Genomic DNA, 15,703 nt, shown 5'->3' with positions numbered 1-15,703 from the left:
CACGCTGGCCAATGCTGGTCACAGCAAGGAAGGAGTGGAATACTCAAATGTATGACACTAAGAGTATGGTTCTTTAGGCACCAGCAAAGTGACAACCAGCACAAATATGCTTGCATGTTAAAAGTAATTTCCCATACTGAAATCACATTTTTATATGTAATTATATGAAGTCATATATATGTATATATAATGCATAATATATAATATATAATAATATAGAATATATTTTACCCTCATTTTATAGCTTTACTTGTTATCAGTTAACTCTTTGTTTAGTAAATCACTTGGCAAATAACATAAAATTCTCATGTCTTTCTATTCATTTCTTTGGGGGAAGTTACTGAGGTCATGTAATCTGACTCCTTTCTCTGCCTTTAGGGGAGCCAGTCCTGTCGGTGTGGACTGTAGTCACCAGCCTTTGTCTGGAGGCACTGCTATTGTGGGCTCCTTGGTAGGTGGAAACAGGAGCACCAAGAGCCACAAGGGTTTATAAATCACAATAAAGAATTAATTTCTAGGGCCTCTGTGTCTAGGCCCATGGAAGTAGACAAGCCATGAAAATCTGTGGCGGTGTAAAACCTGAGTCCAGGCAGCAAGTTATTAGGAAAATGATTGATTTCCTTATATGTATGTTGTATTAAACCAACTATTTTATATGAGAATTCCTAGAATTAAATTGTTTCAGGGTAGGTAAGTTTTGAAGTAGAAACAGTTTTCCCTCCATATTCTAGTTTATTACATACAACATTTTGAAAAAAATCTAAATAATTTTGGTGCTATAGTGATTACCTTTATAGGTCATATTTTTAGTTACACATGAAATAGTTATCAAAATTTACTGTGTTCTGGGTCATAAAGTAAACCTCAACAAATTTCAAAAGTTTGAAATCTCATAGGGCATGTTCTCTGATCAATAGGGAATTAAACTAAATTAAACTAGGGAATTAATCAGCTGTTTGTTTTTTGTTTTTGTTTTTCAGTAAGTTCAATGCTTACTGAGGGGCTTGAACCCACCACCCCAAGATCAAGAGTTGCATACTCTATAGACCAAGCCAGCCAGGTGCCCCATGTTCAACTGTTTGAAGTTAGGAGATACTTTGAAATGATATGTGACTCAAACTGGAAAATAATTTGAACTTAATGATAACGAAAATATATATCAAATGTTGTGGGATGTAGCTAAAGAAATTCCTTTTTAAAAATTATATTCCTTTCACTACAGATTTTTCCAAATGCTTCACGCTAGACTTGGTATTTCTATAAAAAATACAAATTCACACTATCATTAAAAGAGGTCTTGGGGCACCTGGGTAGCTTAGTCAGTTGAGCATCCAACTCATGATTTCGACTCAGGTCATGATCTCACGATTCATGAGTTCAAAACCCATGCCCAGCTCTGGGCTGACAGTGCGGGGCCTCCTTAACATTCTCCCTCTCTCTGCCCCACCCTTGCTCACATTCTCTCTGTCTCTCTCAAAACTAAATAAACTTAAAAAAAAAAAGAGGGGCCTCCCAATTTTCCCAAGCTCTCCTCAAGATCTTATTAGAAATGTACATCATTAAACTCTGTTTATACCACACAATAAAATCATTTAAGGAACCATGCAATTTAGGCAAGACTGTTTGAATTACTGAAAAAGTTCACATAAGGAGAATACCACATGTATCATAAATTGCCAAGAGACTAATCTACTCCTGTGACATGTAACATGGGGTACTAAGTTCTAGCATTTCCAAAGAAATTCTTGAAAAGAAATTTATTGACTTAAGTGCATGTACTTAACAAGTTAAAAGAGCTGAAAAGCAAAGATTTAAGCTTCAATCTCAAGTTACAAAAATTGGACTAAAACAACTACCAAAACAGAAGTGAAATAGTGATTGAAATATATTAACAAAATATAAAGCGAACATGAAATTGAGAGGATTAAAAAGAAACCTAGGTTATTTCTCTAAAAATATTTGCAATAAAATTTAAAAGCTAGTTGCTAGATTGTGAAGGAAAAGGAGAAAAAAATTACCTATATCAGAAATGAGTAGGGACCTCTGGGTCCCTAGGTCATGGTTTTGGCTCTTGGTTTTGGCTCAGCTCATGATCTCAAGTTCATGAAATCAAGCCCCGTATTGGGCTCCATGGAGCCCCCTTGGGATTCTCTCTCCCTTTCTCTCTGCACCTTTCCCCTCTACCTCAAAATGAATAAGTAAATTTTAAAAATAAAAGAAATGAATGAGTCACTATTATGAGACTCTAAAAAGAGACTATTTGAATATTTATGCCATTATTTGAAATTTTAGTTGAAATGAGCAAATTTATAGAAAAGTAAAATCTTTTATACACTATGTAGGAAATAAAAAAACAAGAGAAACAAATAAAAAAAAGACGGTTAAACTCATGAGCATAGATGCAAACATCCAAAAGAAATATTAACAAATCAAACCTCAACCAATTTGCATTTATTCCAGAAATACAAGTTTGGTTTAGCATTGAACAACTAATCAATGTAAATCAATGTCATAAATAAACATCTGAATAAATGCAAAATGATAAAATTCAATACCTACCATAATAAAAACTCTCACCAAACTTAGAAGAGAAATTAATAGAAAAGTAGTGAAATATTGAAATATGTTGTTTTGCGATTTTCATTAGGGAAAAAATGAATGTTAATACCACTTTTTTCAACATTTTATTAGAGTATCCAGTAGTAAAGCAATTATGGAAAGAAAATTAATCATTAGAAAGGAATGAATAAAACTGCCATTATTCAAGGTTACATGATAAAGATCTAATGAAAATCTAACCACAGTCTAATTAGAAATTATTTGATTTAAAAATTGGGTTAATAAGTTTGCTATATACTCAGTCAATATATGAAATTAATTACATTTCTACCTGCAAACTATAATAAAATTAATGTATAAAAAGTTGCCATTAGGTGTACCTGTCTGGCTCAGTCACTAGAGCATGTGACTCTTAATCTTAGGGTTGTAAGTTCGAACTTCATGTTGAGTGTAGAAATTACTTAAAAATAAAATCTTTAAATAAATAAATAAATAATTGCTATTAAAAAATTTAAAAAATGCCTAGCAATGAATCTTACAATAGACATGCAGTACCTCTAAATGGAAAATAAAATATTGAGAAAAGTTTCAAAAAATCTTAAATGGAGGGAAATGCCACATTCATGGAACAGAAGAATTGTCCTCTAAAATGTTTTATGGATTCATTGCAAGCCTTATTTAAATTGTAACTGTTGGAGCAACTGGGTGGCTCAGTCAGTTCAGCATCCTACTTCGACTCAGGTTATTATCTTACTGTTCCCAAGTTCCAGCCCCACATTGGGCTCTGTGCTGACAGCTCAGAGCCTGGAGCCTGTTTTGGATTCTGTGTCTCCCTCTCTGTCTCTGCCCCTCCCCGACTTGTGCGGGCGTGTGCACGCTCTCTCTCAAAAATAAATAAACATTAAAAAAAATTTAAAAAATTGTAAATGTTTGTCGAGTGTGATTATGGATGTAACGTTGAAAAGTTAATCCTATAATTTAAATAAAAATGAAAAGGACCCCAAATCTCAAGAAAACTTTGGAGTACTACATGTTACAACTAATAAAGTTACTTTAAGATATTGTGGTAATGGCCTAGTACAAATGAGTAGACAAGTGAAACAGATTTGTGTTCAGAAATAGAATCACACATATGAGGAATCTTGACTTACGGCAAAGGCAAAAGAGCACATCTCATGTGGAAAAAAAATCAGTTTTAGCTCCATCTCATATCATACCAAAAATCAATTCAGGATGCATTTTAAATGTAAATAAGAAACAAAGCTTTTATAATATAACAGAGGGGGTAATCTTTATAGTTATAGGGAAGTGAAAGATTACTTAAACTGAATCTGGAAAGAGTCATTCATAAAGACAAATATTCCTGTTAAAATACCTTTCATCAGGGGGTCTGGCTGGCTCAGTTAACAGAACATGCGACTCTTGATCTTGAGGTCATGAGTTTGAGGTTCATGTTGCATGTAGAGATTACTCAAAAAGAAAAAATATTTAAAAAGGTCCTTCCTCAAAAGATAGCATGAAGACTAAAAATTTACCCCAGAGAGTGGGAAAAATATTTGCAACGCATTTACCCCAGAGAGTGGGAAAAATATTTGCAACGCATTTAACCAACAAAGGCTTTGTTTCCAAAAATTAAATTCTAGAAATGATTTTTCAAAGAACTTAAAAACATTAGAAAAAGTCGGCAGAAGATTGGGAGAAGAGCTCTTGAAAAAATGACTATTGGGAAAAACGCTTGGAGTCATCAGGGAAATGCAAATTAAAGTCACAATGTCATACCAGGACCTACTAGACAGGCTAAAGTGAAATTAGCTAATACCACATGCTGGAGAAGATGGAGAGCAACCGAAAGTCTCATGACACTCATGGTGGGACTGTAAATTGCCCAGACTCTATAATACCAATTGGCAGTATCTACCACAGTTCAAAATATACCTCCTCTTTGACCCACAAATTCTATTCCTAAATACCCATTAGATATGCATATGTATGAAAATATCTGAGCAAGGATGTTAATAGGAACATTTTTACAGTTGTTCTGAAGTTTTTAAAAATTAATTTTATTAAAATTAATTTATTTTCCATTCCTGTCATGAAAATTTCTGAAGTCAAGGTACGTCTGTTTTGAAAATCTCATGAGGCCTGGTAGATATTCATTTTCTTTACAGGAAAAATGAAATTATTTATTTTTGACCAGCATTATTGTCACACTTGATTGCCTAATTCAAATAATTTATGAAAATTCAACTATAGATTGTATAATTCATTTCCTAGAAATCTAAAAGCTCTTTCAGAGAAGTTTATTTTTGTAGCATGGATCTCATCTCTTCTTATTTCTCTTTTTACTTATTTGCTTTGTTTTGTTTTACAGGCAAACAAACCTGGCTACAGATCTCTTCTATGTCATTTAATTTGCTTTGTAGCTGAATATTGTCATACAAGTTTAGGAAAATGAGTATTTTTAATTTTATTGGTTACTGAGGTAATGCTTTTATACTTAAAAAGTTTCCCTTTAATATTTTAAGATCAATTTTTATCCTTAAATAATGTGAAAAAAAGGGGGGGGGCTTAAAAAACTAATGGTACCTCAAAAGCTTCAATGGAGATTTTCAATGAGACACTAAGTTTTGTTCTGTGACTCTCATATGCCTTCAGCAAGTTTTCATTTTATAGCCAATTTTAGCCCCTACATGCTGGCACTTCTCTTTCCTGAGGGCTATAAAGTTTAATAGAGTCCCTGATACAGAGCTCACACTGTGACAACAAAGGCCAAGGTGAGATGTAGGAAAGGCTGACAGCCTAAATACAAAAAGACAGTCAACCCCCTCCCACTCCACCTTTTTCTCTTTCAAAAAAATGAACAGACAACCAGAAAAAAAAAATTGGGGGAACTTAGTGAAAACTAAGTGAACCCTACCCCCAACAATGACAGAGTTCACTGTTAATAATTGTTTGGGAAATGGTTATACATCTGTGGATCCTCTCTTAAGGTAAAAAAGTCTGTTTATTTCACTTTAGGGGGTTACAATTTTGTATATCCCTGGGCTGAAAGGTGAATCTATTGAGTTCTGAATATAGAAAAATTAATTTAGAGTCCTTAATGTAAAAAACAAAATAACCACTAGTAGGTAACCTTGTATTTGTGTATTTACTTTCTAAATATCTAGGAGAGAGTGTGTGTATGGGTAGGAAGGGGTTGGATTGTTTTTGTTTGGGTTAGATTTCATTTTTGAATTGCAATATATAAATTTAAATTTTCATCATTGCCAGATATGAATCAAAAGTTTGTTATTACAAAAAAATATGTTACATAGCACTGAAGACAGGTATATCCAATTCAAAGGTCTGGATTTCTAGAATGCATTAAATTTGTAAAGTTCCCTTTAGGAATTTTGTAAAATTATATACACATTTTATACACACACATACACACACACACACACACACACACACACACATATGTATATATGTATATATATGCCAGTATATATATATATATATATATATATATATATATATATATATGACATCTATTTCTAAATATAGAATGTTATTTCTAAATGTGTACTAAATATAGGGCATACTGGCATTTTCTTATTTTCCCCTGGAATGTGAGTATTTGAGAATTGTTCAATATTTGAGTTTCACTTAAAATTTCATAAGTCTTCAGAAATTAACTTATTATTTCTTCACACACTAGTGTTGGCTATTTTCTCAGTTCTTCTGCCTTTTTGCCAAGTGACAAAGTCTGCTTTGCAGACAATAGTTGAAAAAAATTCTATAGAGCTGAATAGCAATTAAATGAGGGATAAAATATGACTTCAGAAAAAGCTATTTAGGTGAAGTGATTGTGACAGAAGCCAGCCTGGATTTTACTGAAGAATGAATAAAGTGTAAAGAACGTTCACTTTTCACTGAAATTAAAGTGTATTATACATTCTTACTTCTAAGGTTATTTTTACTACAGATCTTTCCTGACAAACAAAAAACTAAACAATACAATAAACTTCCCTATATTCATTACCCAGCTTCAACAACTGTCACCAATGTGTCATTCCTGTTTCAGCCTTTCCCCTTCACTCTTTTTTAAGTATTTCAAAGAAATTCTCAAACATATCATTTTAGCTCAAAACATTTCTAAATTCATCTTGAAACAAACAACTAAAATTGAACAGGACTTTTTTTTTTAAACATAACAACAATGCTATTATCAGTACTAATAAAAACTTAAATGATTCCTTATTAAAATCTAATTCCCAGGCTATATTAAAAATTTCAACATACTTCATCTTTTAACAGTTGGTCTATTTGAATGGGGATCCAAATAAGGTCCACTCATTTTTTTCTCATGTTGAAGTCAAATTTATTTAGAAGAGCTACTTCTTCCTAATTATTCATTATAACTGGGGCTTTTGTTTGTTTTGCTACTGAGTTTTTGGAAAATTCAGTCAGCTAACCTATAAAATGTTCCACTTTCTGGATTCTACTATTTTCATTCCTTGAGATGTCTTCTCTTCCTTTACCTTCTCCTTCTCCTGCTCTTCTTCCTCCTCCTCTTCTTCTTTTTTGTCCTTATTTTTGTTTTCTTTTTAATTTTTTAATGTTTATTTATTTTTGAGAGAGAGAGAGAGAGAGAGACAGAGCATGAACAGGGGAGGAGCAGCGAGAGAGGGTGACACAGAATCTGGAGCAGGCTCCAGACTCTGAGTTGTCAGCACAGAGCCCGACGGGGGGGAGCTTGAACTAATGAACCATGAGATTATGACCTGAGCGGAAGTCAGATGCTTAACCGACTGAGCCACCCAGGTGTTCCAATTTTGTCCTTATTTAAAAAAAATCTTTTATATTTCAAAATGTTCATGATAAGATTTTGATGGCATAGATTAAGTGTTTATGTGTGTCTATCGGTGCCTGTGTTTGTGATGTTTTGAGTTTATTAACTACAGCATGTAAAATTACATTTTTATTTGCTAGATAGCATATGGTTCATGGTGGTCCTGGTTTTGGAGGCATTCAACCAGTCTCTCATTTCACGTAAATTATCTTGGCTGTCACAACCTTTCCAACCATGGCATGTAAATGCATGTAGCATCTTGGATAACATGAATACAGAGAAATATAAATTTCAGATCTTTGGGGTATTCTCAGCCTTTTCTTTTGCAACAACCTTCTTTGTTTTCAATAAACTATAGTAGGATTTTGGGGTTTTTTTTTGTTTTTTGGGTTTTTTTTTTGTTTTTTGTTTTTTTTGCTTGTTTGTGTTTGTTTCTTTGTTTTAGGAGTCTGTGGGTTGAAAGTTTCAATTGGTGAAACACAAGATTTGAGTAGAAGAACAAACTAAAAATATGTTTGCTGTGTCTGTTAAAAAAACAAAAAAACAAAAAACTTTGACCCTTCTTTTATATTTACTCTGCTTGGCTTGTACTAGCTTTTTCATTTCCGTATCTGACCTTGCAGGTGCAGGTTAAAGGCAAAGAAGTGGTTTAATCCTTCTTAGCTGAAGTAAAGTCCATTCACCAAAGTATTTTTCAGGCTTCTGCCACTCAAAATACGAAATATTCATATATAATGTATGGAAATCAGAATTTCTGGAAATTAAATTATTTTTGGTTTAAATTCAGTAATGATAACTTGGGCCCCCTGCTTCAGTGTCTTGATTTACCAATCTCTCCCTTACAGTGAATCCCAAATAAAGCCACTAAAGCACAGTTCTGTTCATGTTGTAATTATTTTCCCCAAGTTTTGTTACTAGAACACAGAATGCTTTCCTACCCATCACACAATGCATAAGCTGATCAAAAACTACCCTTTCAGGCACTCTGCTGCTTGTTACCTCCCTGAACTTAGCCACTCTGCAACCCTGCTTTCCTCAAAGCTGGCCATGCATTTTCATTAGCACTTCAGATTTTTTTTTTTGCATAAACTTCTCCTTTTCTTTCTAGAAAAGTTAGGTTACACTTTCAGACCTGATTTAAAGGAGACTTCAACTGTGGGGGAATTCCATAATTCTCCCAGATTTTTAACCATTATTTCTGTATCATTACCATAGCATTTTGCTTATGTTTGTTTGACAGAACCTCATTCTACAGTGGAAAATAGTGGCTTACATATCCGACTCCCTTGGAGAGAAATCATGATGCAAATTTTTCTACTAAGTGACTGTGCATCCAACTAAGAGTCTATGTATATTTTTTAAACACCTTAAAGTTTAGAAAGCCAGACATTGTGGATATTAACTCTTGAACATCTGCTCAAATGATTGAGCTTTTAGAAAAAACGCAGTTTTGATTTTCCTGGTGTGCTCTTGAAAGAGTATTTTTCACATACTCAAAGTTGAATGTGGTTAGGATATGCTATGTCCTATTTTCCTTACATTTTAGATATGATCCCAAAACAGACACATGGACCATGGTGGCTCCTTTGAGTATGCCCAGAGATGCTGTTGGAGTCTGTCTCCTTGGTGACAGATTATATGCCGTTGGTGGCTATGATGGGCAGACATACCTCAACACTATGGAATCCTATGATCCACAAACAAATGAGTGGACACAGGTAAGAGTATTGCCAGCATAATACTTCAAATACAAGAATTTACTTCATTTACTTCGTTCTAAATTTCCTTGAACCCCAAGTGATTGATTTAGCCCATTTTCATGTTCATTTTGTAAAAAGTTCACTAAATCACATGTTTTTGTGTACTTTTCTCTTACGTATTTTATAATTAATAAAATTCATATTAAAATGTGATATTCATGCTTCAATGGGATTTCCACTTTGTTATAAGTAATAACAATGAACAGTAACTGAATTTTAATTAGCTGAAACAAAAAAAAATCAAAGTGGAATATATTGGTTCACAAAATCCTAACTTTAGTATATTTGGTTTTAGAGATAGCTGGAATAAGAAGATGGAAAGCTACAGAAATCAACTTCCTGCCTCCCATTTTTGCTTTACTCCCTTTATTAGGCCCACTGTTACCGACTGCAGAGAACATTTACCATGGAGTGGAGATGCTAGAAACCCCAAGTAGCAATCCTCACAACCAAAAACAGAAAACAAAAACAAAAACAAAACACCTGCTTTTTAATTAAAAAACAAAACAAAACAACAACAAAACAAAGAAACAAACAGCAAAGGGCTCTAAATGATCTGTCATGTAGAAAGTGCTCACTCCCAGACAATCACTTTGGTCAGGAAGATTCAGTGAAATAATTAGCTGATCATAAGTGAGGTGCTATCCCTTGATATACAGTACACTGTAGTTAGAGACTCAGGATAATGCTAGAATAAGGCAGCTCCCTGTCTGGTCACATAGCTGAGGATTTGTGTTGCATGTGTGGGTGCTGGGGGAAAATAAGGGCAGTGCAACCAAATTATAATGGAAAACCCCTTATTCAGTATAACTACTATGACCTCTCTTTTAACGGAGGGAATGGATATATTCTAAGACTTGTGTCCCTGTATTTTATTACTTTCTACTCCAAATTTCTCAGTGCTTCTATTATTCCTCCCCTTTATCAGAAACTTAGAAGCAAGATACCATTCCAATAAACAAACCATTTCCATCAATGGATGCAATGAGATTCAAAGGTCTTATTGAGTTGAAGCAGAATAAGAACCTCATCTCCTAATATTCCTCAGTGGATGGAGGGTTCCATTTTTTTAAGGGGGGAGGGGTTGCAGAAATTGAACAAAGTTTATCTGAAGAACTTGAACACTGATTGAAGTAAATTTCTTTTAAAGATACTTACTTTTAAAGATATATAACTTCCTTGATTGTGCCAATTTCGATATGTTCAATCACAATATTGAAATAGGCTGAATCTGAAGTACAAAACTAAATTCCGAATGTCCAGACTGCCTTATGGATCATACCCTTCCCTAAGAGAAAATCCTTTGATTTCACAGGAGATAAATGAATTTGGCTAAGAAGGAAAAAAAGAAGGCAGAATGAAGGAAAGAAGGGAAAATTTTGGAAAACTAGGTCATGTGATTTTCTGTGTTTCACTTTAATTCTAAAAAAAGAATCATTTCCTATCCAAAGAGCAGCAAATATAAAAGCAGTTTGTAATTATTGCACTAAGTTTTTAGAGGATATATTTTAACCTATCCTCCTTCTGATTCCCTAGTGTTTACAAAGGAGACACTGCATGGATTAATGATTGTTGATTTGCCAAGGAAATGTACCAGTTCAATGATACATATTTAAAATGTGCCACTTTCACAAATGAACATCAAATAAAGGAAGTTTACAGGCATATCAATGATAGAATGTAATCTTCATTTCATGTTTATAATAATGAGCCATTTTGCTTATCATTCTTCTGAAATTAAAATCAAAATAATCTGTGTAGTAATAATAGGTAAAATTCTCCTGAAGACTATTTTCCCTCATCTGTATTTTATTGTGCTGTGTTTTGGATCATATAACAACTTACAAACAGGAAGGTGGTATTTAAAATGGTTTATAACAGCTTTACAAAAATGTTTTACAACAACTTTGTTTAAGTACAATAAACATTAATTGTAAAGCACTTAAATTACTCTAAGATTTTATGTCTATATATTTTCATTATTTATATTTTTAAGATAGCAGACACACACAAAATCACTTTGAAAATTTTCAGGATTCTACGTCCCTGGCAAAAAAATCCCATATGTGCTGGACAATGCCTGTTACTTTCCCTCCATTTACCCCATAAATGGACAAAACCAGTATGTTATCCTATTTATCATTGGCGTCCCCAAATGGCTGAGCATTAGAGTAAATAAACAAACTATATTAAAATATCGAAGAATGTATATTTGGAACACTTCCTAAGCTAGCTAATTATAAATAATGTTAATAGATTAGGGATCAGTTTCCAGATTCATGTCTTAGATAGTTTTACCGAGAATACATGCATACCTGTATACATATGTACGTGTGTGTGTGTGTGTTTTAATAAATTTGACTTTGTCATTTAACACTGGGTTTATTTCTTCTGTTTTATTTGAAAAAAACAATATGTGTGCTTCAAGACATAAAAAGAGAACTTTCTTCCATTTCCCCTGGTATGGGTAAAATCACCCTTTCATGTGTTGTCTTGGCACATTGTCATAGTGCTGTTATGTTTTACCCACCCATAACTATAAAGATAGTGTGTGATTTACTATCATCTCCCCGAAGACTAGCAAAATTGCTGGCATGGAGTAAGAGACAATGTGAATATTTCTTAAATAAATTAGTTGAATATTACTGTTGCAACTCAGTTCTGTTGTGTATGAGTTTAGTTTGTTTACACACAATAGATATATGGTAGTATCCCCTTATCTGCACTTCTGCTTTTCCTGGCTTCAGTTAACAATGGGCTGCTGTAGTTTGGGAGCAGGTGATCCTCCTCCTGATGTATTGTCAGAAGGTTAGTTGTAGCCTAATGTTATGTAACAATGCCGACATCATTCGCCTCATTTCATCTCATTACATAAGCATTTTATCATCTCACATCATCACAAGAGGAAGGGTGAGTACAGCACAAGATATTTTGAGAGAGAGAACACATTCACGAAACTTTTATTATAGTATATTATTAGTATTGTTTTATTTTATTATTAGCTATTATTGTTCATCTCTTATGGTACTTAATGTGTTAATTAAACCTTATCATAGGTCTGTATGTACAGGAGAAAAACAGTAAAACATGTGTTTGGTACTATCCATGGTTTCAAGCATCCTCTAGAGGTCTTAGAACATATTCCCCCTTCAAGAGGGGACTACTGTAGAGAATAAGTTCCAACGGAACCTGGTGAAATATCTACATTCTCAGTTTCTTTTTTATAATTGTTTCTGTGGCCAACTTTTCTAGGTTGTCATTCTAGGGTTGAAGGTGCAACCCTGGAGGGAGAACGTAGCAGGTTTAAAAAATAAATAAAAATTAATTAATTTATATATATATATATTATATATATATATATAATTATTATTTATATATATTTATTTTTTATAAATTATAAATAATTATAAATATTTATTTATAAATATTTATAAAATAAAATATTTATAAAATTATAAATAATTATATATATATAATACAAAGTTAGAGCAAGGGGGAAAAGGACAAAAGATCTCTTAAGTATTTAAATGTATTTATGGAGAATATATTAATGCTCAAAATAGCATGATAAATTCTGTGGTAAGGGAAATACTTAGCAATATGATAGAATTTAAGTGTATTGGGTAGAGAAATCTTCCTTCAGGAAATGGCATGTAGAATGAGGCCTGACAGGTAGCTAATAGTCAGATAAAAATATGGGGAATGGTTTGGTTTGAGAAACAGAATTTGAAAAGAATTGCAGGAAGAACATGTAACATGTTGTACTGGCCAAAAATAAAGTGGTGAGCAAGGAGTTTGGAGACATAAACAGGGTCTATATGAGGCAGGGCCAGAAGCCATGTTTTTAGAATCTTGACTTTAATATAAGGCTGAATGGGAGTTAATGAATTTTAAGCAGGGAAGTAAATAATCAGAATTCCGTTCTAAAATAATTGCACTTGATAGGATGTGAAAAACAGGAGAAAGCAAGATTAGATTCAGAGAAATCTGTTAGGAGGTTATTTTACCAATCCACTGTAGGGGTGGAAACCTTTCTTTACTCCTTCTAGGTTATTTGGTTGGTCTCATAATTAAATTAATATAAGATGGATGAATGGGATAAAAAATTAATTTTGTATGTATGGGAACCCCGTAAAAATATGAGAGTCAAAGAAGTGACCAAAGCAGGAAGCTGTATTCTTTTTCAACAAAATGATAAATTTGTGAACTGACAAGGGATTTGAGCTTGTGGTAGTAAATTGGTGAAGAAGTAACAAAGTTTACTTATATAGCATTCTTGGCTCTAAATTCCCTATCTCTGGTGATAAGGATACCTTCTAGTGTCCTGGTACAGGGAGGTTACCTTTCACATGGGAGATTTATCTCCCTCTTTCAGTGGGACCAAGGAGGGTCAGCAAGTCCTTTCTGTACCAATCATCTCTGAAGTACCTTTAATTCAAAATAATCAATATGCCAAAGTGGCATATCCTGGGGTGGCATACTGCAATGCTTCACACTCAAGGTAAAATTGTAATGTGAACTGACAGGAATAGGTATAATTAGGTTGGATGGAGAGATACTTATAGGACTTGATGATTATTCAGATGTAGGGTTGATGAGGTAAAACTAAAGGTTGTGGATGTACCCTAGGTGTCTATCTTGAGTAACTTGAGAGTGGTGTCATTAACTGGCACAGGAATCACAGGAGGAACAACACATTTTTGCAAAGTGCAGAGATTTATTTTTATAAACACACTCATGCATGTAGGGAGATGTAGATGTAGATATAAAGTGAAGCTATTCATGTTATACTTTTTCTAGAAACTATGCACAGCATTTCTCAGTATTGAATGAACATTGGAGGGTATTTGGGAAAGTTTTCAAAAATACAAGTACCCAATATTCATCCCATTCCTATTGAGTGGTAGGGCATGAGCAAATATACTTTGTAAAAGTTCGTTAGATGACTTTGATATGAAACAATACTTTAAAAAGAGGGGCAATGGAAAGTATGTGCATTTTGGAGTGAGATACATTTCAGTTTGTATACGTTGCTTTATATATTGTTCCCTGACATTCCATTCACATACCTATCACAAAAATAACAATACATGATAGGATTATAAAGATGATGTGGTGATCTATAAAAATTATTCTTAATACGAATGAAAGGAATAAAAAATTATCACATAGGAAGTTGCTCTGTGTGCTTGTGTGTGTGTGTGTGTGTGTGCGTGCACACGTGTGCATATGTGTTAACTCTGCAAAGGGACGGCAGGTAACAGTAAGTACATTTAACAGAACTGTAGATATGGGTGGTGATTTTCATATTAGAGAGTGAAACCATATCCTTTCTCAATCAATAATATATGTGATCTGAGATTATTTTTCTCTTAGCTGTTTTATTTCTTACATTTTATTCACTTTCTTCTCAGTTTGGGATAATATCCTGTAATTTCTAGCCTACTCTGATATTTTTATGTGCATAAATTATTCTTAGAAAACTGTAATGAAAATCTTTCATATCAAAATGCTCAAATTATTCAACTCTTGACTTACCTCTATGGAATAAATTTTCATTACAAAGTGTAAAAATTATTGTTTTTAATATATTTCTAGCCAGTTTCATATTCAGGATTATTAAAAACATCTCAATTCTCATTTTGATGACTATCATACGGTAGAATTTTTTTAATAAGCACTATAGAAATTGTAATTATGGCTTGTTTATGACAAAATATTGAAGTTACTTCATCGTATGTCTCTGTTTAGAATGAATGAATAACACATTTAATTCAGTAGACTATCTGGGGAAATAACTTCAAAATTATTTCAATAAGTGTAATAGCTATTTGATCTGAAATATATTCCAAGATACCACTATGAAGTATTGTCAGAAATGTGTCCATGCAAGCCCAGAAATAAATCTTCGTTGGAAACTTTTCTATAGTATCTTTATGTCACTAAAAATCATTAAATATCTTATTACTTGTATTAAAAATCCCATAAATGACTGCAGGTTTTAACAACTTCAATATGCAAATTTTTGCTCTTTTGTAAATGCCATTTTCATTGTTTCCATTTTTATTGTACTACTTGTGGCTAAATGGGGAAAATAGAAGCACATGTATTTATGATTTTAACACATATGAGTGTTTTAAATATATTACAATTTGTATACTATTCTATGACAGTAAAAATTGTCTTAAGTTGTGTTTCATCTTTTTCAACAGATGGCTTCTTTGAATATCGGGAGAGCAGGTGCCTGTGTGGTAGTCATCAAGCAACCTTGACTTATTTTTATTTGGAGAGATTTTATTTGCTGGAGTGGTTATTTTTATAACAGAGAGCAAGAATGAGAATTTCCTGAGATGAAAATTCTTCAAGAACAAGGATTTCTGTAGATTTACCTACTGATGTCAAAAGAGGTAGACTATCAAAAAGAATTATAAGAATAAAAAAAAAACATCAAACTGCTGTGAAACAATGTCTGGCCGTATATTAGTTAGTTCAGGAATGGTTATTGGTAATTTGTTTTGTATTGTAGAATACAATAACTAAAGTTACCAAA

At 33.0% G+C, this 15,703-nt stretch overlaps 1 protein-coding gene across 2 annotated transcripts in view; it reads left to right on the top strand.

The window, feature by feature from the left end:
* Positions 1-15,445, top strand: part of KLHL1 (kelch like family member 1) — a 355,150-nt gene extending 339,705 nt beyond the window's left edge. For both annotated transcript variants that reach the window (XM_042957768.1, XM_042957762.1), the window contains 2 exons: positions 8,940-9,111; positions 15,366-15,445. In XM_042957768.1, coding sequence (XP_042813702.1) covers positions 8,940-9,111; positions 15,366-15,425 — 232 coding nt within the window. In that variant the 3' untranslated portion in view covers positions 15,426-15,445. The remainder of the gene's footprint in view (positions 1-8,939; positions 9,112-15,365) is intronic.
* The last annotated feature ends 258 nt before the right edge of the window (positions 15,446-15,703 follow it).

This window comes from Panthera tigris, chromosome A1, assembly GCF_018350195.1.
Source record: "Panthera tigris isolate Pti1 chromosome A1, P.tigris_Pti1_mat1.1, whole genome shotgun sequence".
Taxonomy (NCBI): Eukaryota; Metazoa; Chordata; class Mammalia; order Carnivora; family Felidae; genus Panthera; species Panthera tigris.
Note: the sequence above shows the minus strand (reverse complement) of the source record. Positions and strands in the feature narration are given on the sequence as shown.